The sequence below is a fragment of the Lutra lutra genome, chromosome 9, assembly GCF_902655055.1.
Source record: "Lutra lutra chromosome 9, mLutLut1.2, whole genome shotgun sequence".
NCBI classification, from domain to species: domain Eukaryota; kingdom Metazoa; phylum Chordata; class Mammalia; order Carnivora; family Mustelidae; genus Lutra; species Lutra lutra.
The window spans coordinates 31852514-31880058 of NC_062286.1; the positions used below are offsets into that span (position 1 = coordinate 31852514).

General features: G+C 35.3%; 2 protein-coding genes across 2 annotated transcripts in view; one reads left to right on the forward strand and one right to left on the reverse strand.

Moving 5' to 3' along the window:
• The window catches only part of ARHGEF33 (Rho guanine nucleotide exchange factor 33), a 119163-nt gene extending 108174 nt beyond the window's left edge, over positions 1-10989 (forward strand). The window contains exon 19 of the mRNA XM_047746773.1: positions 9151-10989. Within this exon, the coding sequence (XP_047602729.1) occupies positions 9151-9232 (82 nt within the window). The 3' untranslated portion in view covers positions 9233-10989. The remainder of the gene's footprint in view (positions 1-9150) is intronic.
• SOS1 (SOS Ras/Rac guanine nucleotide exchange factor 1) overlaps positions 1-27545 on the reverse strand; it is a 147465-nt gene that overhangs the window by 26317 nt on the left and 93603 nt on the right. The window contains 7 exon segments of the mRNA XM_047746769.1: positions 3198-3317; positions 4699-4921; positions 6079-6182; positions 6489-6611; positions 7402-7483; positions 16729-17384; positions 18174-18301. Coding sequence (XP_047602725.1) covers positions 3198-3317; positions 4699-4921; positions 6079-6182; positions 6489-6611; positions 7402-7483; positions 16729-17384; positions 18174-18301 — 1436 coding nt within the window.

Consider the following 27545-nt stretch of genomic DNA (forward strand, 5'->3'; position numbering starts at 1 on the left):
GAGGTATCTAAAATAATCAAAATTATGGAAGCATAGAATGATGATTGCCAGGAGCTCTACGGGAAGGGGAAAATAGGGAGTTGCCAACTAGCATGTATAAAATTTCAATTATGCAAGATGAATAACTTCTAGAGATCCACTGTACATAATGCCTATAAATGAACAATACTGTATTACACATTGAGAAATCTGTTAAGAGGGTACCTCTCATGTTAAGTGCTCTTATAACAATTATAAAAAAAGAAAAAGGAAAAAGTGCAGGAAAAGGCCTTCTTTTCAGTCATCTGTTAAAATAATAGAACAGAGATGAAAATAGTCTCTCTTATCAGTTGTTTCCTCCTTACGGACATAAACTTTAATTATTTATGATAGAAAAGGTCTTCTGCATACTTAAGTATAATTATTTAATCTGATAATGAAGAAATCAGGAAGCAACATTTAGAGGGAAAATTCTAAAGTTTTACTTTTTTTTAAGATTTAAAAAAAAAATTTTAGAGGAACAAGAGAGCAGGGGCTGGGGGGTCCCTCGGGAAAGGGAGACAGAGACTCTCAAGTGGACTTCCAGCTGAGCACGGAGCCCAACGTGGGGCTCCATCTCACGACCCTGAGATTGACTGCCAGAATCAAGAGTCAGACGCTTAAATGACTGAGCCACCCAGGTGCCCCCCAAGTTTTGCTTTTTAGAGGCTAAGAGATAATAACATAAAATAACACAAGTGACTTGGAACGCTTACTTCTCTTTAGGAACTGCTTTCAAGTCTTTGTCCACATTCCAGCTTAGGTTCTAGTCATTCCCTATGTCACTGGCCTCTTGTTCTGATAATTCCAGTATGATCTCTGGGAACCTCACATCACCCTTATAAAATATGAGTCAACTAATTACACTGTATTACTCAGAAAAAAAATATGGCCAGTGTATAAAATGCCACTCGGTGGCGCCAACTGTAAAACCGCACTGAGATGCTGGATTGCTGATATCACAGTGTCAGCAGCGCTGCTCACCCACTCCTCAAATTATACATGTATAAAAAATACAAACATAAATACCCCCCCAACATTTAAAGTCTCTGGAAATGGTCCTAAGAGCAGATGGCAAATGAAGAAACATCTCTTTAGGAAAATCTACAAAAATTCAGTAAGAGAGGCAAGAGTTTATGGCATTTGAACCAAGCCCGCTCCCTCCTTCCTCTCAGAGAACTTCTGGCAGCAGAGGGCAAGAGTCTGCTCTAGACAGCGCAGCCGAGAACTCAGGCCTCCCTTCCCACCTAGCTCCCAGCTGGAGCGGTTTCTTCTCTGGAGGAACAGGACTTCCACGTTTCTCATCCAGTCCCCAGCTGCCAGGCGGCTGAGGCTAAATCCCTGCGGCGCGCCGCTGAGGAGTGGGGACTCCCTTCTTCTGCCGATCTCTGACCTGGAACCTAGGCTTTCACGGGAATGCGGCACACTGAGAATGCCGGGAAGACAGTCTTTCCCTGGTTCCTGAGGCCGCGGTTCCATGCCAGGAGAGGTGAGCAAAAAGGACCTCACGCACCGCCCCAAAGCCCCACATTCAGCTGTTAGAGCAGGAACGTTTCAGAGAAGCTTGCCATCATCCTGAGCTCGAGAGGGCAGGCTCAAACAGCTTCTACTCTCTTGTCTCTTGCAACCAACTATGGGGAAGTTCAAACCTAAGGGTGCTCTGGAGAACAATGAAGGAAGCTGATAGGCCCACAGATGATCATCGTTTTGAGGTATCATGAGAAGGTCATGAGTAGCCTGAGGCCAGGCCACACTGTCTGGGCAGTCACATCACTTCATCTCGTCAGGCAGACATTTTACCATCTCACAGCATCACAAGAAGGGTGAGTACAGTACAGGAAGATATTTTGAGAGAGAGAAATCACATTCACATACTTTTGTTACATTGTTATAAATGTTCTATGTTATTATTGCTAATCTCTTATCGTGCTTAATTTATAAATTAAATTTTATCATAGGTATGTATGTAGAGGAAAAAGACATAGTGTATGTAGGGTTCAGGACTATCCATGGTTTCAGGCATCCACTGGGGGCCTTGGAACAAATCCTTCACGGATATAGGGGAACTACTGTATGACACATTCTTGGAGAGAAAAAAAAAAAAAGGCAGGGAACAGTAACAGCCTGTGAGAAGGACACAGATTTAACAGAAAAAGATTTCAAAGTAGCGATTATGAATATGTTCACAGAATTAAAGTGTGATTTAAAAAGTATAAGAAGATAGGATGACAATGTGGAGCACAGGGTATCATAAAAGACACAGCAATGATAAAAGGAACCAAATGGAAACTCTGAAATTCAAAAATACAACAGTTAAAATAAAAAACTTATTTAAGGGGCTTAATAGTACATTTGAATTGGCAGAAGAAATAATCAGTTAACTTGAAGATAAAGCTATTGTTCAAAGATGAAGGCAAAATAAAGACTTTCCCAGATAAACAAAAACAGAATCTGCTGCTAGCAAACCCACCATACGAGAAATACTAAAGGAGGTTCTCTGGGCTGACAGCAAGGAACCCCAGATGGTAGCACAAATCCACAGAAACAAAGAGCCCCGGTAGCAGTAAATCTGTGATTATGTAAGACACTATAAGTGCATATTTGTTCTTATTGCTTCTCTTAACTGATTTAAAAACCAACTGTATAAAATAATGTGTACATAATGTAATGTTGGACCTGTAAGATATATATATCTATATATCTATATATCTATATATATATGCAATATATTGCCAATAACTACACAGAGGCCGTGGGTGAGAGCAAAGTATAATGGGCTAAGAAAGTAGTAACAAATGGCAAAGCAACAACTGTTAACAATATATTATTAGATCTGCATCATTATTATGTGGAATACATATTAGGATAATAACACAAAAAGGGAAACAGAGAATACAGCTATATCGGAGGAACATTTCTATCTATCCCTGGAATTAAACTAGTATAAATCTCAAGCAATTCTGATAAGATGTAGATGGTAAACTTTAAAGTGTTCACTAAACAAATCCTCAAAAAATCATTAATGAAATAAAAATGCTATATTAGAAAACTAACCACTCAGTGCAAAAGAAAGGAGGAACAGAGGAACAAAGAAGAACTTGAGATGTATTCAAACAGAACTGCATTTAAAATCATAATAGCTGACAGCTACGAAATGTGAGAATGTCAGTGATACTTACTTCTCAAACCACAGAGTAAGATTCGTGGTATGCCGGATCATTTTTAGGAGATTAGGAGAATTAATTTCTTTGTCTTCTTTTGTCCACACACTTCCAACTAATTCTGATGGTTGTACAGCTCTAAAATCAAGACATAATTCTACATGATACTTTTCCCTCTAGGATGCTGTTTTATTAAGTAAATGAGGTAAATAAAACTAAACTCCCACCTAAGCCTTCTTTTAACTCCAACAGAAAGGTTTAATGAAAACAAGGTGTAACAAAAGTTTACAATTATGGGTATTTTTCTATAGATTAAAAAATATTTTTATGCATGTACCTGTGTACTTAATCACTTTATAATAACATTTTGCTTTTGGCCACATTGGGATTTTTTTCATAATATCTTTCCCAGCACTTATAAATATTATTTAATGAATTAGGGTGGCAATGTAATTCGGGATGGTTCTTTTAAATAATGGTATTTGTTATAATAATCAGTTCATTGAAGATATAGTAATCACTGCAATTCATAAATCTTATTTATTTATTTATTTTTTCCTCTAAAGGAGCAGGGAAAACCCTATCACGGAAAGGTCTTGGTAAATAAATAAAATAGATTCTTACATTAGTCTTTGGGAATAGTGAGGATCTTTGGAGTGAATGGAGATCTATAAATTTAGTTCTTTTCATTTAGTTATTACAAAAAGTTGTTTGCAATTCTAACTTCTAAATAGTCCCCATTTAAAATGAGAAATGGGGGCGCCTGGGTGGCTCAGTGGGTTAAGCCGCTGCCTTCGGCTCAGGTCATGATCTCAGGGTCCTGGGATCGAGCCCCGCGTCGGGCTCTCTGCTCAGCAGGGAGCCTGCTTCCTCCTCTCTCTCTGCCTGCCTCTCTGCCTACTTGTGATTTCTCTCTGTCAAATAAATAATAAATAAAATCTTAAAAAAAAAATAAAATGAGAAATGGACTGAGACGGTAGTTATGTCAACGTAGAAAAACTAAAAAAGGCTATGACTGGCCATGACTTAAGTTCACAAAAACAAGGGCAACAGCTAACTGATTGAGCCCGACCTTGCTTTGGGCAATGTGCTAAGCACTGTATATATATACACTGACTATTTTCACTCTCACGACAGCCCCAGTTACAGGTACTATTATTAGCCCCATTTTAATCCCGAGGAAGCTAACGGACAGAGAGTGATAAAAGTTAATTAAACAAAAAGGCTAAATTGCCCAAGAATACCAAGCCAGTGATTGGTAAAGCTGGGATCTGCATTTCGCTTTACCAGCTAGGAGTGACTGCAGACAGAGAGAAGCTGCAAATCCAGGCAGAGTGGGCAGATCAGGGAGTTAAAGAAGGGGAGACCTTCTATGGATCAAGGCTGTATTACCTACCACACACTTCATGTACTAGCTCCTTTATGTCTTATAACATCCCTATAAGGCAGATACCAGTATTTCATTTAAAAAATTAATTCCTTTGAAATGATTTTTCAGCTTAAATATTAAATTACATACCTATATAGATCTGATTCAAGTAAAGTGAGTTGTCGAGCAATTTCTATTGGGTGTAAGGTGAGCAGGTCAAAAGTCTCTATGTGCCCAGGCCTGCTTATATGCCACTCAACTGTGGGAGGTGAACTCTGAAATGTAATATTATGACCTGGTCCATTGTCTCTTGCGATTTTTTTCCTTTGGATTATTTTAGTGATGGATTCAACCCATTTTTTCATTGCTTTACCTGAAATACATTACATTTTAAATAACATTTAAATACTTTTCACTCAATATTTTATCCTTTTAAAATATTTTGAAATCAGACAAGTGATACTTAAATATAGCTTTGCTCTTACAAAGTTCAAATGATCAAAATAAAAAAATGGAAGTTCCCCTATGTCATTTCCCCATTCCCTATCCCAATCTCAGTCTTCTTCACATGGGTCACCATTGTTAATAGTCTGGTACATATTCTTCCATATCCTTTCAAAATAAAATTAGAAAGTAATTTATTCATAGATTTTTCACCTCTCTTGTTCCAAACTTCAGTTCAAAATATTTTATAATCTTCCATTAAAAAAAAATATTGCATACATGGGATTCATAAGGACAGAGGATACACATCCATTATTAATCTAATTAACATTGTATTTTATAAACCAAACAGCACCAGAGGATATTTCCTTCACGTTAGTGTGCGTTTTTGATGTGGCCGTTTTGTACTATGCGTGAAAGTACTCTTATTCACCCCTTTATTTTCTGATTCTCATTTACAGTACACTATGGAAATTAGAATCAAGTTTGTCTAGGACATTCTTAGACCTATACAGTCATAGAATCTTTAAAACTTGAGGGGAAATTTTGACATCACTGAGTCTTGCTCTCCTCGCGTTACTGATGAGGAAACCAGAGTCTACAAAATCAAAGTGGTTTTGCCCAAAGTCATGTATCTTGTGAGTGGCAGTGTTCAGAACAGAACTCTTGTTTCTTGGCTCTCAATTCAATCTGCTCTGTGGCCTCTCTAATACATGCTCTATTCCCCTAACTGGGAACCAGCCGGTCTCCAGCAGTGGTGTTCTGATGGCACACCAGTTCCTAACTGTCCTCTGATACACATAGCTTCAGATAAGTGGAAAAACAGCATAAATCGAGACTTTTTCTATCCAATTCCAAAGTAATCACTAAGTTGATTTACTAAATGAAAATACATTGGGTCAACAGGATGATTACTGAGCAATTTGTAGGTCAACATGTTGTTTCATGAAAATGTTCAACTTTTTCAAACGGTTGTACTGCCACCATTCTTAACAACTCTTAACACGAACAATAAGCACGTCAGTTGATAGTCACCACATTGGAACTTTTATTACATATAAAACTAAGCACTTAAAAAAACCATACCTCTCACTGTTCCAATAAATTCTTCCATTCGCTGCAAAAGATCTGCATCCCTTTCAAAATCATAGAAGTGGTGCTCTACCCAATGCCGACATACATTTAATACTCTATGGCATTAACACAAAAGAATAACTGAATTACATGAGAACTCAGACATAGGTGTTTACCACAATGAACGGTACAAATTAAAACAGTAATTCTATCCAAATTAAATGATTTTGTAAGTAGTGGCTTACCACTTTCAAGATTCTATGTTAATTAAGACTTATACAATAATTTCTGATAATTGCTCTTCACTTCACTCATTTTACTTGTTACCTCCTCCTTGTTTGGGAAAGGTCCTTATTTACTTCAACTCTGAAACATAAGTTCACTACAGACTTCATCACTTCAGTTATTTCCTTACTGCTTACCGCAGCTGTACAGGCTGTATGTATTCTTTTCTAAACCTTTTTAGTTCCGCACTCAAGGGCTGATCTCCATTCTCTATAGCTATGCGATCAGCTTCTGTGGGCTCAGGCTCTGGAATTTCAAACCTAACATAAAACAGAACAAACTAATGAAAATACTAGTAATACCAGAGTATACAAATAGAAAACTATACACCTTTTCACTAGTCAGCACAATACAGAGAGAACTGTGAAAATTACTACGGATATACATACATATCAGTGAAAACAAGTAAGGCTTCTATAATATAAAGGTTAATGATCTTATTTTAATTTTTAAAAAAGAAATACTTGCCAATATTAAAAAAATGAGAAACATAATAAAGGATAAAGAATACATGCAAAGTCTAAAAATAAATGTGATTATCAAGTTATGGGACTGCTGTTCATTTTTGGCTTGTGTAATCACTCTGAATCAGCTAATATAACACTTTTTAAGGGTAACCCTTAAAGAGTTGACTGTTCCTTGGGTGGCTGAAACACTTTTCTTGATTATGGTATTTGTTCACTTAATGTTAAGCTCCATTTTCTTCAACATGTGATATATTTGAAAAGTTCTGTTTAGAACACCTAAATCACCAAACTTTAAATTTTCAGAAGCTAAATTATGTATTTTTATATGGTTCTTTAACTTGACTAATTCCATAAATTTGAAATTTCAAGTACTGGGTTTCCATGTGAAAAAAAATGCTTATTTTTATACTTTAATAATCAAAACAAAAAGATTATAAAATAAATGGTCATTTAAGAGATGTTATTTCTTTAAAAAGTACTCATGAACTACAATTCAAAGCTCCTATAATTTATTTCTGAGAAACATAGAATCTTAGCTCAATCTCTTAAAAAAAAAAAGATTAAACGTTTTACATTAACAGACCTTTCTATTATAAGACTCAGTAGTTCTTGAGGTTTACAAAAGGATCTGTATGTTGTAAGAAATGTCCGAACAAAATTGGGATCTAAGAAGAAAAAAGGAAAATTATTTTATTAAAATCTTTGATTCAGAATGATTAAAGCTACTATTAACATTTTCAAAAGAGATGAAATAATCTTATAATTCCCAAAATCTACTGACCACATAGAATGCTTTGGACTTTATTAACAAACTGCTAGCTTGAGTGCTTCCTAAATTAGTGGCAAACTGTGGTCACTAAGATTCTCTATCAGCTTACTTCTTGACCTCTGTACACTCTGACTAGCTGAACTTAAGTCCTCATCGGCTGCAGGAATGCAAAGGGAAGAAAGAAAGGCAAAGAGCATGGAAACAAGCTCCCACCTGCTACCTGGATCTCAGAACATTTCAGTTGGTTTCTATCTCCCTCATGAGAGAAAGGCCGCAGCAATAACCCATTACTTTTTCTGACATCCAGACTAGTTTATCTAGGATCAGTTATCTAGATTGCTTTAAATCATGTTAACAGAGCACACAACCTGAAACTGGATCTTATAATGTGTAGATTACATGAAATACAGTTTCTCAATGATTTTATTCACTAGAGGTCTTAAAACTGCTAGAAGAAGCTTATGAATACCTGGAAGTTATTAAAACTATGACATGTGTGAGAATGTGGATTTGGTTCTATTCACAACTTAATTCCTTTTATTTCAAGTAGTCACGCTAAGAATTCAGCTGTAAGAGTAGGAGTCTCCAACCCTTTCCATGAGAGGGCCTACTTTTCATTCACATCTCCATGAAGTAAATCAGGAGGCTGCCTAAGTGTGATCACTTCCCCAGGCCTGGCCTTCTCCATCTTTCCTTGACAGTTTTCTCCCAAGTTGTGGAGAAAGACTGCTGTTGTCATCAGCACTAGAGACCGGGACTGTCATCTTCTGCATAAACGGGGAGAGACATCTTCCCATAATGAGGGAAATAAATAAACAAACAAACAAACAAAAATCACTTCCTTCTATAACTACAATTTCACCAAGGTCAACATTTAGTTGCAAGTTATTAAAAAGAAGGAGGGAAGAATTCATTAACTTTTTTACTGGGAGCATCCTTTTCCTATTTTTTACATTATGGACTGGTAAGCTCTAATTTATTATTTTTGTTTGTTTGTAAAACTCTAAATATTCCTTAATCTCAAATTCATTTGAGAACTTGATAACAACAAGCTATAAAGTAATTGCACAAAGAAAAGCTCTAATTTAATGATGAACTCATTGAGAGTCGCAAGTACCTTTGTATTTGTTAGGCTTCACACTGGATCCTTTTTGAGTACAGTGTCCTTTATTAGCGCAGGACTTCCCAAGATCAGAGTTAATTTGTTTGGAAAATTTCTACTTAGGCTGATTCTAAGAACCACGCTAAATTTAGCATAAAATAATGATAATATATTAAACTCCCTCCCCCAAACCAAATGCATGGATTTGTCACAGAAATCTATTCCTAATGTATTGGTTTACATGGCAATCAAGATAATGAATTGATTTAAATATCAGACAACCTTGGATTTATACTGCTTTTTTGAATTAAACAAAATTCACAGAATAAAAACATACTGGTTTTAAATGCCCCTCTCCTCCTTTACCTTCCAAGTCTAGCGGGTTACTGATAACAGTAATTTAAATATATACAATCCTTTAATAATTTCCTCTCTGTTGGTATCTTATTGTTTGTCTTCAGTTACAGAGTTCCTCAAACGTTAAAGACTAATGTCTCATCCAGAAGAAAAGATTTTAGAACAGAAGGCTGTACGAGATTTTAAAAACAGAGATTTATATCGATTTCATCACAATCCTCCCTTTCAAGAATCTACTTGCTGTTCTGCAAATCTATTTGTCAGGTGAGGCTACTCAAAACATCATGTGTTTAGGAAGCAAAAGCAGTGGCCACGGTAGAGACGCTGAGCCAACACTGAGGGAGAGCGAGCCCAGGCCCTCAGCAGACAGTGTCTCAAGGATCCCTGAGCTGTATTCTCAATTTAGGCTGGCCTCTCCCACCACCTTTTTTTTTTTTTTTTTTTAAAGGAAAAGCTTATTAATAGTTTAAAAGTCTAAAATAAATATTCAGATCCATTGCTCCTCAGATGCCACCTAAGTTAGGCTGAAGAGTTTGGGCTATCAAAGGTACTTTAAAACTGAAAAACAGAATAAAAGCAAGTTCTAAATGAATTATTTTTTTAAGGAAACTGCCTGTTTTTAAAGGCAAACGACTTTAAAATGGTCTTTCCATCTTCAACCAAAACATCTGGTTTCAGTACCTTAGTAACAATGACAATGCTGGGAAAGTCATGATATGCCTCGGTGCCACTTAGGTCACAGGGATCATATCAACTGATCTCTGTTATGGAACGTTTTCAAAGGGCACTCACAGAATTTATTCCACATGACTTCTGTGAAGTGAGTGGTGCTGATGTTTTTCCTTTCTACATATGAGAGAAGGAACTAAGACTTATCCAAGGTCACACAGTAGAGTGGCAGAGATGGAACCAAAATCTGGATTGTGTGACTCTTAATTTTATGCTTTTTTCTACTGTATCACATAACCTCTCTGGATTAAAGGATGCCTTCAGGTTTCCACAGATGTGACATATAAATACAAAGAACAATCCCATGAGTTATGTAATCATTACAGAAACTTAAATAAATGATTAATTCAGAATGTAGCTGCAAACTGCTAATCTGGTTCAGGGCACTAGAGAGTCATTAAAAAATTAGCAGTCTAGTTGTGATTCCGTAATTAAGCCTTCTTCCAGATTGTAGGAAGTAGCGGCTGGACCTTCCTGTGCACTCTATGCAGAAGAGGAGTTTGTGAAGCGGGCAGTGAAATAAACACTCCCACAATCATCACTGTTGTACTAAATTCTAAAGTGACTCAACTTTTAAGTTGTTTTTAGCTTGATGAGAAATAAGAGCAGTCTTGCCAAAAAGAAAAAAAAAACAGCAAAAGCTAAAAATAAACCAAGAAAACTTGGCAAAAGTTTAAGGACTTTCAAAAAAATATCTGACAGGCTGCATATATTCCCCGTCTTGTATTGATTTAGACTCCATTTTTAGTCTCAAGCGGTACAAAACTGCTTATGAATGAAAAACTTAACATCTGTATTTGAGGACATCTCTGTATTTGAAATTTTATTAAAAAAAAAAAAGGGTACATATTCCAGAAGCTACTTTTATCTCTATTAATTTCCCCCTTTCAGTGATTCTCACGTGTACTATGTCACGCTAACCCTTGGAAACCTGTATCTTACGGATGAGGTGAAGGACTAAGATAATTCAGTATTTTAAAAGTACACACCAATAAGTACAGATTACATAATTTTGTAAGAAAACAAAGCACTACCTACTTACATCTCTCAGGCAATGATAAAGGCCGAGTGTTACCCTCTCTGTTGGTTCTGAGGCAGCAGCTATCTACCTGTATTATAAAATGCTGCTGCAGGGGCACCTGGGTGGCTCAGTGGGTTAAGCCTCTGCCTTCGGCTCAGGTCATGATCTCAGGGTCCTGGGATGGAGCCCCCCATCGGGCTCTCTGCTCAGTAAGGAACCTGCTTCCCCCGCCCACGTCCCCCCCCACCGCCTGCCTCTCTGCCTGCTTATGATCTGTCAAATAAATGAATAAAATCTTTTAGAAAAAGGATGTTGCAGAGACAGATGGAAGGCAAACACATAAAAATACAAAAGCCGGGTTGCTTTAGTTTTAGAACACGAGCTCAAATATTTGTGGAGACCATGAAAACTGGCTATTTTGAGAGTCTCTTTCTCTTTCTGTTTATCACTTGCTTATGGATGTAAATTCCACAAACCTCTTTCTCAACCATAACCCCACGTGAATTTCAGTATGAGCAATAGTAAAAGCTCTGTTGTGGTTTTTTTTCGTTATTATATCTACCAGATTCTCAAATCCCTCCACTAAGGTTTTCGCCAAGCTCACTAGCTGCTCTGCTTCCTTCCCTCCATACAGTTTCTCTGTACCAGTAGCTGCCAACTCTCCCATCAAATCCCTGGTCCAGGTTACTTCGAACGGGAGCTGCAGTGACTTTTTTCTGCTGCCTCGTCTCCTTCACTTGAGAACTATTCTTTGATAATACTTCACTGCACAGTTCTTCAAAACCTTAGGAATTCAAAATATAGCTATGTTAATATGCAGAAGACAGCACACTAAATCTGAGGTGATAATTCAATCCTTTTTTCTTAGGTACCTATTTTGATTGACACTTGACATTTTATTTGGCAAGGTCAATGAAAATTTATGAAATATTTGTTACATGCAGTTATTTATGTCAAGAATGCCCCTCCCCCCACCATAGTGAACCGCTGTTAATCAGGATGTCTGTTCATGTGATAATTCTCCCTTTAATACAGCCATTTAAAAAGCCACAAGGAACAATAAGCTTCTCAACAAGGATTTATAAACAATCACTCCTGAATTCCTTAAAAAAGGAAACAGACGCTATGCTGACGCACAAACACTTAAAAAAAATTATCAGAGAGTTTAAAAATAGAACAGCACTGCCCTATAGATCAAAAATTGTTCAAAAGATTTTTTTTTTTTAAAGTTAAGACACCCAAACCGAACTTATATAGGCCGCAAACTCAAAAGAAAGCTAATGAAGGTTTTTGAGGATTTTCTGAGGGTGTAAAATAGCAATAAATACTTTAAAGAACACTATCAACCGGCTTAAGTTTTTTCAATATCACTTTCTAGAAAAGAGTACCACACACAGGAAACACCTTTTTTCCACACTTCAATATGAAAAGCTTGTATTTATACATAATATCAGTTTTGAATTTTCCCTACCTCATGGTCACCTCATTTCTCTAAAGTAAGATAATCAAACCATATACACCATTACCAAACATTTCTTTACTCATGTCGTTTTAAGTCTCAATAATGAATCTGTACTTTATTTCCTTCCTGTAACTCTGAAACAGAAGTAAAATTCCTACTCTCATCTCTTCTTTATGAACATTGCTTTGTGCTCCTCTTAAGGTAGGTAAGAAAGTCTCTTCGTATTCTTGCCAGATTCAGAATGATCTAACTAGACAGTGTCCCCTCTCCAGCATTTGAAATGGATTCCAAAGTTCTGATGCAATTAGCAAATTAGTCTATGTCCAGAAATACTGGATCTCAGAGATAAGCTATAAATCAGATTCCACGTAAGACCCTGCTGCAGTCTTTTAAGCGACAATTAAGCATTTTCTAATTTACCTAAATTTAATTTTTCTCCCAGAAAGCTTTCCTTTATAGAGCAAATATCACCAGTAGACTGGGTTTTGTTAAAAAGTAAAATTATGATGCCCAATATCTAACTGTATACTAAAATCTATGCATTAAAATGGAAGTTTATCTATAGCCAGAGATTATTATCTATTTCAATAAGAAAAAAAAAATTAGTCTGCTTAAATCTTCATAGTAAACTTGTGTTTGTCCAATAAGGAAAAAGCCACTTTTATTACTGGCAATTCAAACCAACCAAGAAATTCTCTTTATTTTTATTATTTGATATATATAATAAAAATATATTTTAATACTGAAAAAATTTGCCTTACATGAGTCACTCTAACATGGTGAAAAGTACAGTACGTTAAGAATCAAGAAACCTAAGTTTTAGTCTTCATTCTGCAATTAATTGGTATGATTTCTGGAAAATCATGTAACTTTCAGGGGCTTTGGGTTTTTGTGTATTAGTGAGAGATTGGTCATCTTGTCTAAAACTGCAAATCTATAGCTCTGCTTCAAAATTATTGTTAAAAACACTTGAGGGATCAAGTTGGCTAAAGCCCTAGTGAAGTCTGAATTAAGTAAGGTTAAACCAGTTTTTCTTTTCTTTTTTTTTTTTTTTTTGGACAATTTCTGAACAATCCATAACCTAGAAAATGGTCTGTAAGTGGTGCTTAGTGGATATTAAATTTTCTCATATATTACAGCCAATGTCTTTTATTAAAATTCTGTATAATAAAAATGTGCAAGTTAAATTTTAGCCTTTATTTCTGCCCATTTTGCACTGAATGTTCTCTCCAGTAAAAATATCTACCAACTAAACCTCTCGCCCACCACCGCAAAATAGCAGACCAATAATTCTAAAAACAAATGGTAACTTGATCTATTATTATTGTAGTGAGGACTCAAGAGTACTTTCGAGCTGAAAAAGACCTTAAAAAATAATTGCTTTCATGTTTACGAGTTCATAGACATCTACTGAAAACACATCCCATATTGCCAGTAACATGTTCGTGACAGACCTTATAGAAGAGCTCAAATAAACTAGTAATTAATACTAATTTGTAGGTATTGTGAACCACAACTCAAGAAAGTTGCTTGTGTATGCCAGTTACACCAGCAAGATACCTTAATGACCTATGTTAAAATATTCAATTAAGCCTCAAAAGAAGAAAGAAAAGAAAAATGTAAAAAAGAACTTGGCCACATTTCTAAAGTCAACAGTGGCATTTTATTCCTCAAGAAATTAATGAAAGGAATTTTTGAAAAACTTTAATTTCTTAAAAAAGTAAAACAATCTTGTCAATTTAAATGTAAAACACTTTGCAGTCTTACAAATCTAGAAATTTCAGTGTTTTATACTAACTAGAAATAAAACCATTTAAAATACGATTCTATTCAAAAGCTAAAAGTTAAATACAAATAAGAGGAACTATCAAAAGTAATAAGATGATAGCACAGCAAAAGTACTATGTCTCACACTAGGCTAGCATCATGTACATCAAGGAGAGAAACTTCAGATATCCTAGAAAAACTCTCAGCTATGCTTGTTCAAGTTTTGTTTTAAAGTGTCCTCATTCAAAAAATAAATAAAAAGCACAGTTCCCAGAAAATATTTAATTGTAATTCTGCAACTGCTTACTAATGATGTTAGTTCTATGAAATGTAGCAGTCTAAAAAAAAATTTATCATCAACAATCAAGTTTTACAGAAACAATTATATTAAAAAATTTGGAATCTGAAAATGTTTTCCAACTCCAGTACCACTGAGGTGTGATAGTAAACACTAGTTAGCACTTTTCTACTTACACTGCTCTACAGGAAAGAAACAAAACAAAACAGTACAGCTTTTGTCTTATGTAGATAAAAATCCAAGGATTAATTTTACTTTAAACAGTCTTTTCCACACTTCAATATGAAAATTATTCCATAGTTTTCATATTGAAGAACTCAAAACAAAGGTATTTAAAATAAAAGGATGAATGGTTTAGAGTGCTTATGCTAAAGAAATCAGTGAATCTTGTAAGAGCCTTAAAAATCAGAATGTGGCAAGAGCAGCAATCTGAGCTTACGGAACCTTAAAAATTCCTTTAAAAAGCAAAGAAATAAATATTTTGCAACCATAACTTTCAAGTAATTTAATGAACATTTTTGTAGTTGTATTCTAGATCTTAAGGAGTATACAGAAGTTGAGGAAGATCACAAAATAGATTGGTCATATTAATAAAAATGGTACTTCTTGAAAAGTTTTATATGTAAAAAAGATACCAGAATAATCGTTTTCTTTTTCATGTAAAATCCTAGGCAGCTTATTTAACTTTCCCATGCTTTGTTTTTTTCATTTTTGAGTCAGTAAAATGAATACACTGACTGCAAAAGTTTCTAGGTGAAAAATCAACAGAAAAATTGGAATCCCAGGCTAGTCTTCTTTCACTATCTTCAACATGTGTCAGCTCCGGCCTGCTACTACCAAATGGAATCTGTTTGGAGAACCCAAAATGCTTTTAATAGCCTACAAAAAAACCACTAATATTTCACTATGAAAAGGCTATCCAAAGAACCACCAATTAGAGGCAAATAAAAATTAAAAAAAAACAAAACAAAATCCTGGCTTATTTATTACAGAGACATGTGGAGATCATGAGATATTATATTCATAAAAGTGCTTTGCTATCACTGATAGAAATATTCTAACTTGATCTCACTCTTTTGAAGGAGGCCCTGATAGTTTCCAGGCCATTTAAGTAGTTCTGACTGGACATGTAATAAGTTGAATACATCAACATTCTCAAAAGTTATTCATCTTTCTTACAGTGGATCTTTAAAAGTTTAATTTAACTGGTGCCAGAACACCTTCCAGAGAGAACTGAGAAACTATTTAGAGGACTTTAAATAAATGAAAACACAAAACTCTAATAAAGAAAAAAATACCCTCCCTCAGAATCACACATCTTCTAGAAATAGGAATATATTTAAGCAAGAAGTATAGGGATGGAGGTTAACTTTCACATTCGACTGCTTAGAGTAGCATTTATGCTTTAAGAGTTATGTTTGAGTTAATATGTCTTTATAATTAAAAACACTCTTTGAAAGTAAGTTTACATTCATGTTTACAAGGAGTTTTTACATGTGGTAGTTCATCTATTCTTTCCAAGTCTGAGGTTGCTGTTGTGATGCTCATTTTTGAGATGGAAACTGAGGTTCTGGGACCTGAGGAACTGTGATAGAGTGAGCATGGAAATCCAGATTCGGTGCTCTTTCAACTACACCACATGCTACAGTTTACAATTTCCAATCTTTCTATTGTGTAGGAAAGTTGAAGGTTGAGGAACACTGGATTATCATGGGTGACTTTCTAGAAGAAATAAAATTACTTTAAAAAAAGAATCATTATGTTTGTTTCTTAACTCTCAAACATTACATTTGATTTGGTCTCTACTAATCTTCCTAGGTAGTCTGGACATGTTTGTCTCTAAAAACTGCCCTGCTGAGGTAAAATTGTTTTCTTAAATGACATTGGTTGTAAAATGCAAAAAACCCTGAAACCTTTAATGACTTTCAGGATTGCTAAATTTAACTAAGTTCTAGGAACAGAAATTAAGAAAAAACAATGCTGTGCATATTTGTACTACTAGCACAATTTTGGTGATGAATGTACACTAAAATTTTTACTGACTTTATAATCTCAGTAATGGAAAGAGAAGAAAGAAAAAAGAAAAAGGGGTAAAGGTCGTTAGACCTAATGATGATGATTTATCACTACTTTTAGTTTTGTTTCTACCACTAATTGGGTAAATTTAGCCAAGTGATTTTATATTCCCATTTGTAATTCTGGTTATAAAGTTAAAAATAATATGTAAATGCGGTAGCAAAAGTATAAATGGCAGTATTTTTAGGCAAAGGAAAATGAACTCGAAATAATGCAGAAGATCTTTTGTTGTTAGTTTGCTTTCTATTTTAGGCACAGTGACTTGTGCAGCAAAGAAAATCAGCTGGAAGCAGGAAAATAAAAGTGACAGGCCACTTTTTATTCCTTACCTGCATACATATGGTATGTGAGCCTCTCTATAAGCTTAATAACAGTTCCTGCTTTGATAATTGGAATTCCAGCCTTGGGCTGCATGTTTTCTTCAAATATTATATTCTCTTCAGAGTCAGGCTCTGCAAATCTATAAACATCAGCACTAGGGAGCCTCATCTGCTCCTCCTTCTCTTCCTGCAGCATCGTCACATCAAGCATCCTCTCCAGCGTACTCCGGTATTGTAAAGATATCAACGCTGCCATCCAATTGTTTTTCTCTTCAGCTGACTTGGCAGAAAATATAACACTATTTTCATCTTTTAAAATTATTTCAAAAGCATGCTTGTACTCACTGGTGTCATCTTTGTCATTAATTTGTACCTTTCTCATGAAAAACTTTTCTTTAAGACGATATTCTGCATTGCTAGCACCAGGAAGTCTTGGCTGCCCATGATTTGATTTACAGCAAATCATTAAGCCATCAAAGAGAAATATGTGTCTCTCATGTTTGGCTCCTACACGTGTAAGAGTTCCTTCCATTATAAATTCATTGCAACACTGTCCAATGTCTTTTCCCTCCCAACCATCAATATTCTTTTGAATCTCGTTCATTTTCTTGATTGCTAGTTGTTTCCCCTTCATTTGCTGACTATAAAACCGACATGCAGATTCACTGGGATAAAGGAAAAAACATTATTAGTACACAGACGACAGACAACCTAAGAATTCATGTAAATAAAGGACAATGGAAAAGTACATTTTAAAAAGTTGCACTGAGAAGGTTTTCACTAATTCTCCAAATATATTAGTGTTACAAAACTGTACCATTTTAGGAACTAAAGCAACACAGTAGAGACTTTTTTAGTGCTCTAAAAAGAACAAGGACTACGACGAAATTCTACTCTATAAACTTAGCTATGTAATGATTATTTCTACGTTGGCTACTAAATATTTAGAATGACATATATTAAAAAGTAGCCCAATATGGTGAAAAAAATAATTTAAGAGACTTAAAAAATTATTTAGAAATGTTTAAGTGGACAAGACCTAGAGCTAACAAACATGCACATATTATAATTAAGAAAGTGGAAGCAATGTTATCTGAATTAATACCTCAAGTTACATAATCCCTAAAATAAAGGACACTACCAATTTTACTTTGACAGAACGATGATGTTGACATAAATCTACTCAAGACATTTTTCTCTGTCTCTCCTTTAGCTTACCAGTTGACTCTCAGGAGGTCTTGTCTGGGAGTATGCAAGGAAAATGCACAAATATGAAAGGTTTTTCAAACAATAACAAATTCTCTTGGCTTTGATGTCACTTCCTCTGAAAGACCAAGCTTGTCACTAAAACTATTTTCTTCATTGTTTACTTGAGGAGGGAACTGGGATCCCTGAATTTACACCAGAATATTCAGAGTGAAAGGGAAGATTATTAAAAAAGTAAAAATATTCACCTCAGTCTTCGTTTTGCAAGACTTTTAGAACATATTTTTTCCATACCACTCTGAACATTAAGCAAAGCTGTTATTGCTTGTTTCAAACATTCCTTGTCTTCTTGATCTTCACTCTTTTCTTCTAACTGCTGCAAAGGCAAAATGACAAATCTGAACCCGCAGGACAGTTTTGGACGAAAAGAACAAGGAGCTCATTTTATTCAAGAATGAAAGTAACAGTAACTCAACTCTTTCTGCAACAATAAAATTTTTAAACATGTCATAAAATATATTCTTTCAAAAAAGTGTTTTCTTCTTTAGGTATTATTTTCTGTATTAACATACAACCGAGTTTTCCACATTTAAAAAAAAAAAAAAAGAGCAGAAGCAGTGTTAAAAGATGTCACAGCTTGTGACAGGCAGTAATGTGCAGTTTCTCAGAAGCATTTGTATGAAAACAGATGAGAGACATAAATTATCTTCTTAACCTGCATAGGATTTGCACAGTAGTAAGCACATAGAGTAGATGTTTTTTCTCAAGTATGGAATTTGGTCTTAGGTTTCTGATTCCAACACTACTATCGTAGCAACAGGATGATTCGGAAGACAAATACACAGAGAAAGATGGAGTATAGAGGAGAGGAACTTGAAGACACAAAACCTAGGACCAAATTTTGCCTCTACTTCTGTGTGACACTGGGGCAGATTATCTGACTTCTGAGTTTCATTTTTCCCAGCTGTCAAATGAGGCTTGTAAAAAGCCTGCCCTGCCTACTTAATGGGGTTCTTATTAAAAATCAAAGCACTTTGTAATGTACAGTGTAAGTCTAAGTTGTTTTCTTCGTAGTTCTACTACAGAATTAACGTTTAGTATCATGAACTTTGTTTAGTATCATGAACTTTGTCAGCATTCACACGTTAAGATTTTGAGTAAAACCAGAAGTGTACATATTAGTGAAACTCAAGCACATTTTCTTTTAGTGGCAAATATACTATATATGCTAGACAGAAAGTCTGTACTTAATAAGGACTGGGTCATCAATAAACACCAATTATCAATATAACAGGTGACTATAATTCAAGCGAGTAGTTAACTGAGGTATGAGTTACAATAGATGATAAGAATTCTGTCAACTTCTCAACCTGTTTCTGGCTACCAAAAAGAAAATGTTAATAAATAACATGTATCAGTAGTTTTCATGCAACATTTAAGAATACTTACTCTCTATCATAAAGGAAAAGATGTGAGAAGTAAAACCATAAAATATTCAAAGTAATTTGCAAAGGTTTACTTTTCAATGAGCGTAATTATTATTAAAGGATTTATAGTTAAGAGATATTCCTTAAAGATCAACAACACATTCCTTTTCATTTCAGCTGATAAAGATCAGTTATACAAACATACACATACTGATAACTTGTGAAAAGTAGACATACATCTTACTCAAAGCTTCAACCATTTTTATAAAAATAATTTGCTTAAAATATCATAAACACTCAGGTATTCCAGAAGAAGTAAATACCATATTGTGATGTCTATTTAATGCTCAGTTTTATCATCCAAATTTTGGATACTAAAACCTCACCATACTTTCAACAAAAGGGACCATCTGCACTTTTTAGTCTCAACTGTTAACTGTGTTTCATGATAATCTCCCAGAAAGGGGGAAAAATATTTTTTTTCCCAAAGGATAAAAAAACTTTTATATATATATAAAAAATATGAGATATCATTTACTCATAGTTTTGCTCTTCACTATGGCCAGCTAGATTAAAGGAAGTCAATGGCCAACTGTTCATAAAAAGGAAGCTATTAGGTTTTTACTTAATGGATATTACGGGTAGGCTGAAGGCTGGGCTTTGGGCATTCTCTCAAAACACTCTCCATTCCTATCATTCTGGAACTACTTGCATCTCATATGGCAGAATTTTGGGTGACAAAACATAACCATTAACCTTACTGAGTTTAGGCTTCCAACGCAGCAATCTCACACTGAAAGCAATGTCCATTAAGAAAGGGCAAAATTGTATGTGGTGTACCAAAAGCACCACTAAAAACTATTTCACTGAGTTCTTTGAGAATGTAATTCCTCCAACATTCGAGTCAGTAGAACATAAGGTAAGTTTTTAGTCTTAATAAGCTGGCACCAAGAGGTAGCAGAATACTGAATCCTTCATATTCTATCCTTTTATTTTTTTATATTAATTCAGGCAAACATACCTAAAGTCACACAAAAACATACAGTTTTAGCACACGTAAAAAGAGCATGAAAGTAACCAATCCACTGAGATAGCGTTTGATTTTCTATTCTAAAAATGTTTCAAGCTTTTGGTCGTTTATCTACTATTTAACTATAACATTTCACATATAGAATATACCAGTATCTCGAAAGTATTGTTAATACATTTTAAACCCACAAACCCAAAGTCTATGTCAAACCCTAAGACTTTACTAATGGAGTAATTTTTAAATGCAATTTTTACCTTCATAGCATTACCTGAGCATCTAAAGTAAATTTCAATGTAATTAAAGACCTTTCTCATAAGCACTTTTGCTTAACATAGCTGATATAAACCAGGCACTGGTGCTGAATAATTGAAGCTAACTACCATGAAAGCGGTGGCTCGTTGTTGCTATAGAAACAAAGCAGTGGCAAAGAGTTCACCTAATTCACAACATATAAGGGCTTCCTTTTGTTTAAAAAACACAAAACCTTTGAATTCATGTTTTTATTTCTAGAAATTAATTTTTCCAACATGAGATTCTGTAAAATGAAGAAACTGCCATGCACTTGATGGTGGAGACAGGCAAGACCCAGGATTTCTCAGTTCAAGAACCTTTTCAATATACTACCTAAAAAATTGATATAACTTAGAAATGCCTATTAAAAAAATACTTAACAAATAAAATCTATTCCATTCAAATAGGTACATTGCAATGCACAGGATGACAAAAATATATAGTCAAGAAATATATAATTGTCTAATGTTTGAGACATGGAATAAACATTTATTTTTATTTTAAATATTGTGTGTGTGTGTGTGTGTGTGTGTGTGTGTGTGTGTGTGTGTGTGTATAAAGAGCTTATCACAGAATGGGAAAACACAAGCAAAGATGGGGATCATGTTTTGACCATGGAATGGTTACCTATATACTCACTGATAAGATGCTAAGAACAGATTACAAAGTGGAAAATACATGGTCAACTGGTAAATTTAATTTACTAGTCCTGTAAACAAATGTATGGAATACTACCCAAATTATTCCAGAAACCAACGAATTAAGCCAACTGCTCCTGACTCTTTGCTATCTCATAATTTACACACCCCTTTAAAGGCTGAACACAAGAAAGGCAATAATCCTCAACTATTCTTTTACAGTAGCAGCACAACTAGAAAGTATGGGTGGAAAAAGATGCAATTCATAACTAAAATGAGATTTAGAAATTGTCTGCAGACTTCAATTACTCATGCTACTTAAGTTAAAAAGTACACTTCATAATCAGTTCCTTTCCTCTCAAAAGTTGTTTTATCAGTACTGATTTTATATATACAGATAATTTTCTTAAAATACACAAAATTTCAACCAGTAAGTGATGTTAATGATATTAACAAAATTTGATCTTCTTTTACTTAATCAGCCTAAACCCTCATTTTCCCCCAAGGGAAATGGAATAAATAGTGTAAATTCGTAGTATAAACAGTATAAACTTATAGTACAAATAGTACAGCTTTTCCATTATTGTAAATCATATAATACCTTTATTAAAATTAGCCAGTATATTAAATTAGCCAATATAAAAATGAAATCTTAAAATATAAATTGTAACATGTTACATGTTTCACTGTTAGGAAAGAAATGCAAAATTCTCAGTTTTTGAGGAAAGTCACAAATATATTTAGATAATTAAGTACGGTCCCTTGTATATTTAGAGTATTAATAGCAGCCGAGTGGGAAAAAAAAACTCAAAAGGGCATATCTACAGGGGAAAGCCCATCAAGTGCCATTTGGAATGAAATTAGCAAATACTCTCCCTTCACTGTTTCCCCTCCTACTGCTGTAAACATCACAGTCATAACCAATACTGCAGAAAAGCTTTATAAAAATGCAAGAATTTCCAGTAATGGCAGTGAAGTTAAGAAGTCTTGAGAGCCCTCCCAAAGGTAACAATTATATAATCTGGACAAAATGTAAAAATAACTATTTGCAGGCACTGGGAAACATCTCGAAGAAAGCATAAACCACCAGCAGCAATTACTCTTGAAAAGCTACAACTCCCAAGTGTATACACTTGCAAGATTAAGGCTTTCCCTAACCTCTCAGGGCAACACAGTGGGGAAGAGTGAGAGGAAGAGAGCCTCTATAGGCTAGAGATCAAAGAGGACAGTTTAGGAGGAAATTTAAGGGGGAAATCTGGAAATGAATGAACTGCAGAAGCACTGAAATCCAAAATCTGAAAATAAACTCTCTCCAAGTACCTGGCTGATGCACGGGAACACCCACAGGAGGCAAAAGAGCAGGCAGAGACCAAAGAGGAATCTACTTGTGAAAGTAGAATCTACTCGTGAAAGCTCTAATGGATGAGTTCTGAGGCTCTTTAAGAACTGAGTTTAGTCCCCAAATGTACAAAGCTCAGGCAGCAGAAAGCTGAAGACTTCCTGGTTTCAAGCACCAGGGGATAAAGCCTAAAGCTGACAGAGTAGCTGGAAATTAAGGGGGAAATCTCCGGGCATAAGGAAACCACAGAGACTGTGCCCCCAAATCTGAACTAATCCCTGCCCAAGTACTTGTCTGACTGCCAAATCACACACATGTAAGGGAAACCCAAGAGAATCAGCTAAAAAAGCTACATATGGAAATCCTAGAAAGTGAAGAGAGATATCAGTTGCTTCATAATACAGAAGAGATCAATTTGCAGATGAATCCAGGAAAAGTTAACTACATACTAAAGTAAAAAACCAATATTCCAAAAACAAGAAACCCAACAATCCTCCACACAATAGAATCTAGAATTGTTAACGAGCAAACAACAGGGAAATGTGACCCATGTTCAGGGGGAAAAAAGTCAGTTAATAGAAACTCCAAGTGGGCCCGGATGCTGAATTTAAGAAGGGCTTCAAAGTGGCTTTTATGATCATATTCAAAGAATTAAAGGAAAACATGGTCTTACTGAGTGGACAGATAGGGAGTCTGTGGAAACTGTAAAACAAAATCCAAATGGAAATTCTATAGTAAGCAAGATAATAACAGTTCAATTGACAGATTAATAAAATACTAATTTGAAGAACAAGGAAGGATAAGATTAAAGAAGAATGAACAGTCTTAGAGATCTGTGGGACAACACAAAGTAGTTCAACACACATGCAACTGGAGCTCCAGAAGGAAGGGAAGTGAAATAAAAAATGGCAGAAAAATGCAAGCATAATGTAAAAGCAAGTTAAAATCTGAAGTGTGGAAAGGAGTCTGAAACTTTAAATAGGATATCAACCCTAAAAAGGGTTAGACATAACACTCATTTATGAAAATAAGATACTTTAAAGAAACCATCTCCCTGATTTTAGCAGAGAGAAGATTACCAAAATTATAAATGCACCTCACAGTTTAGTTGATTTAAAATTTTTAATTAGAATAGTACAACAGTCAGCTGTTTATTGTTTCTTGTTACAATGGCTACTGAATTATACTATCTTATGTTTAACTTTAGACACTTGATGTCTACAGTCAGATGGAATACCATTTAAGTTCACTGCTCTAAGTCCACGGTTTCTGGATAAGAATTTCCAAATTTAGAAATCTAGTTCAATGGAATGGAAGCTTAAAGAGACCTCCGTTGGGCTTATTTTTTATGACAGAATCTACACTAAGTCTTCTCTTATTGCTGATATTAAGTCATCAACTCATGGCAGTACAAAAAAATAGTGTGGGGGCGCATGGGTGGCTTAGTCTTTAAGCATCTGCCTTCGACTCAGGTCATGATCCCAGGGTCCTAGGATGGAGCCGCACTGGGCTCCCTACTCAGCGGGAAGCCTGCTTCTCTCCCTCTGCCACTCCCTCTGTTTGTATTCCTGCTCTTGCTATGTCTGTCAAATAAATAAATAAAATCTTAAAAAAAAAAAAAGTCTGAAGCATAGAGCAGTTAAACCAGATGCAAAACATGAAAAAAAAATTAGATAAAAAAATGACCTAGTGTAGATGTTTGATATTGCCCAGCTCCCAAACTGGAAAAGCACCAAATCAAAGCATTAACAAATGTATACAACCGGTTTGCAGTCGGGGTTTGCAGGGCAGCTTTCTTTACAAAGAGTTTTTGGCACACTATGTGAAGGCCACTAGTGGGTGTTCAAAGTGTATGATGTAGCACAATTTATATTTCGCTCTTCCAATTTGTTCTGTGTAGCATTAAAAAATTTTTTTTATTTGACAGAGCACAAGCAAGGGGATCCGTAAAAGGAAAGGGAGAAGCAGGTTTTCCACCGAGCAGGGAGCCAGATATGGGGCTCAATCCCAGAATCCTAGGATCATGACCTGAGCTGAAGGCAGACGCTTAACCATCTGAGCTACCCAGCACTTTTTTTTTTCTTTTTTTTTTCTTCAGCACTTTTTTTTTTTTTTTTAAGATTTTATTTAGTTATTTGACAGACAGGGATCACAAGTAGGCAGAGAGGCAGGAAGAGAGAGAGGAAGAGAAGCAGGCTCCCCACTGAGCAGAGAGCCCAATGCAGGGCTCGATCCCAGGACCCTGGGATCATGACCTGAGCTGAAGGCAGAGGCTTTAACCCACTGAGCCACCCAGGAGCCCCTTGTTCAGCATTTTTTTTAAGAAAGACTATTTTGGGGGGATAAAAATCTCTTAATTTTAACATTTCTCAATTTTTTATCCTAAATTTTCCACTCACTGTACCATTCAGTTCTAAGGTTTTATCTGTAATCCTTTCCCACAATTCCAGTACTTAAACATTTGTGGCTACAATTTTTGTAATATTTGCGATCTTAAGGGGAAAAGGGTCAATCTTCAAATCAGTCTGCTATGCAAAAATCTAGGAATATTAGAAAATTTAACGTTAAATTTTTTTTTAAAGATTTTATTTATTTATTTGACAGACAGAAATCACAAGCAGGCAGAGAGGCAGGCAGAGAGAGAGAGTAGGAAGCAGGTTCCCCACCGAGCAGAGAGCCTGACATGGGGCTCGATCTCAGGACCCCGAGATCATGACCAGAGCTGAAGGCAGAGGCTTTAACCCACTGAGCCACCCAGGCGCCCTTAATATTAAATTTTTAAAAATTTCTTTTTAAATATTTTATTTTAATCTCTACATCCAACATGGGGCTCAAATTTATAATCCCAAGATCAAGAGTCACATGCTCTACCAACTGAGCCAGGAAGACACTCCAAATTTTAAATTTTAATACAGAGAAAGAGTCTAACCACATGAGTCTTCAGATTAAGGTTGTTAGTGTTCTTATTTTCTAAAATAAAGCTTGTGACCAAGATAAACACTGCAATGTTATAATGAAATAACATCAACTACAATACTTACTATTCTGTTGGTCCTCAATTTAATCTTACTTAAAAACACATGGTTGTTATGATGTGTTAAAATTAAACCCGGACATGTTTTCTCTCAATTATTTTGCTAATCTTGTACTTTTTATTACCAATAAAACCTAAGAAAGGTATAGAGATTTTAAGTGTTAAATTTTCTATTTTTTCATTTAAGACAAAGCATACATGATAACCCCAAACCCAGTTATATACACTTAGTCTTATTCAGATGATTGTTAGTAATTTTGAATTCCTGTCCATTTTTACCTGGCTATAGCCCATCCTGCCACAAGTCCGTTGGCTTTTCACTAGATTTTTGTGACTAAAATTAATTTTAAAGTCTACGATCAGTATGAAATTATACTTAAATTGGGTTAATAAAGACAATATATGTATATATTGGTTTAAGAAAGACATTATATACTGGAAAATCAGAAAACCAAAAATGAATATAATTCTATAGCATACCAAAAACTAATTGTAATGGGTTGAACTATATTCAAGTCCTAACCTCTGGTACCTGCCAATATGATCTTATTTGAAAACTGGGTCTTTTCAGATATAATCAGGTTGAGATAAGGTCAGACTGGATTAGGGTGGGCCCTACACTTGTTGACTCAGCACCTTTGTAGGAGAAAGGAGGAGACTTGGATGCAGAGATAAAAGAAGAATGTGGAGCTACAAGGAAAGCCACGTGAAGATGGAGGGAAGGAATGAAGCGATGGCATCAACAAGCCAAGAGCTACCGAGGATTGCTAGGATCCACCAGAAGCTAAGAGACAGGATTCTGCTCTGAAGTCTTTAAAGGGACTGTGGCTCTGCTGACACACTAATTTTGGATTTCTAGTCTCCAAAACCGTGAAAGTACAAATTTTTGTTGTTTTTAAGCCACGCAGTCTGTGGTACTTTGCTCTGGCAGCCCTAGGAAATGAATATACTAATGTACGTTTAACGGTATAGATCTGAACCCTTTTTTTTTTTTAATTGAGGGGAACTTACTTTTCCTTAGATTATATGGTCAACATATTTACACAGTCCCAAGTAACAACTCTAAATTTGTTTAATAAAGCAAATCAAACTTCACATAGAAAAAAGAGTATTATTTTTCAGTTTCAGTAGTACTCAAGTCTTAATTACTTAACTAAACTTTTACTTTCTGAACTTATAAAGTTTAAAGAATTCTAAGTTTCCAGGGCGTGGTTCAGTCTATTAAGCGTCCGACTGTTGATTTTGGCTCAGATCGTGATCTTGGGGTCATGGGATTGAGCCCTGCATCAGGCTCTGTGCTCAGTAGGGAGTTGCTAGAGATTCTCTCTTTCTTCTTCCTCTTTTTATTTTTTTAAAAAGATTTATTTATTTTACAGAGAGTGCGCATGAGCAAGCATAGGGCAGGGGAGGGGGGAAGAGTGAGAGAGTGTAAGAAACTTTAGCAGACTGTGCTGAGCATGGAATCTGATGAGGGGCTTGATCTCAACACCATGAAATCACAACCTGAGCCAAAACCAAGAGTTGGACGCTTAACCAACTGTGCCACACAGGGGTCCCAGATTCTCTCCTTCTCAGTCTACTCCTTGCCCCTGCTCGTGAGCTCAATCTCTAATAAATAAATAAATAAATAAACAAATAAATAAAAATATTAATAAATAAATGAACCTTATTAAAAAATTCTAAGTTTCCGAAATTGGTTTAATTATATACAATTTATAGTCAAGCTTCTTTGAAAATGTAAGACATTTATAGGAATTCTAAGAAAATTATTATTTTTGCCATTATTATTATTTTTTTTTAAATTTGACAGAGAGATCACAAGCAGGCAGAGAGGCAGGCAGAGAGAGAGGAGGAAGCAGGC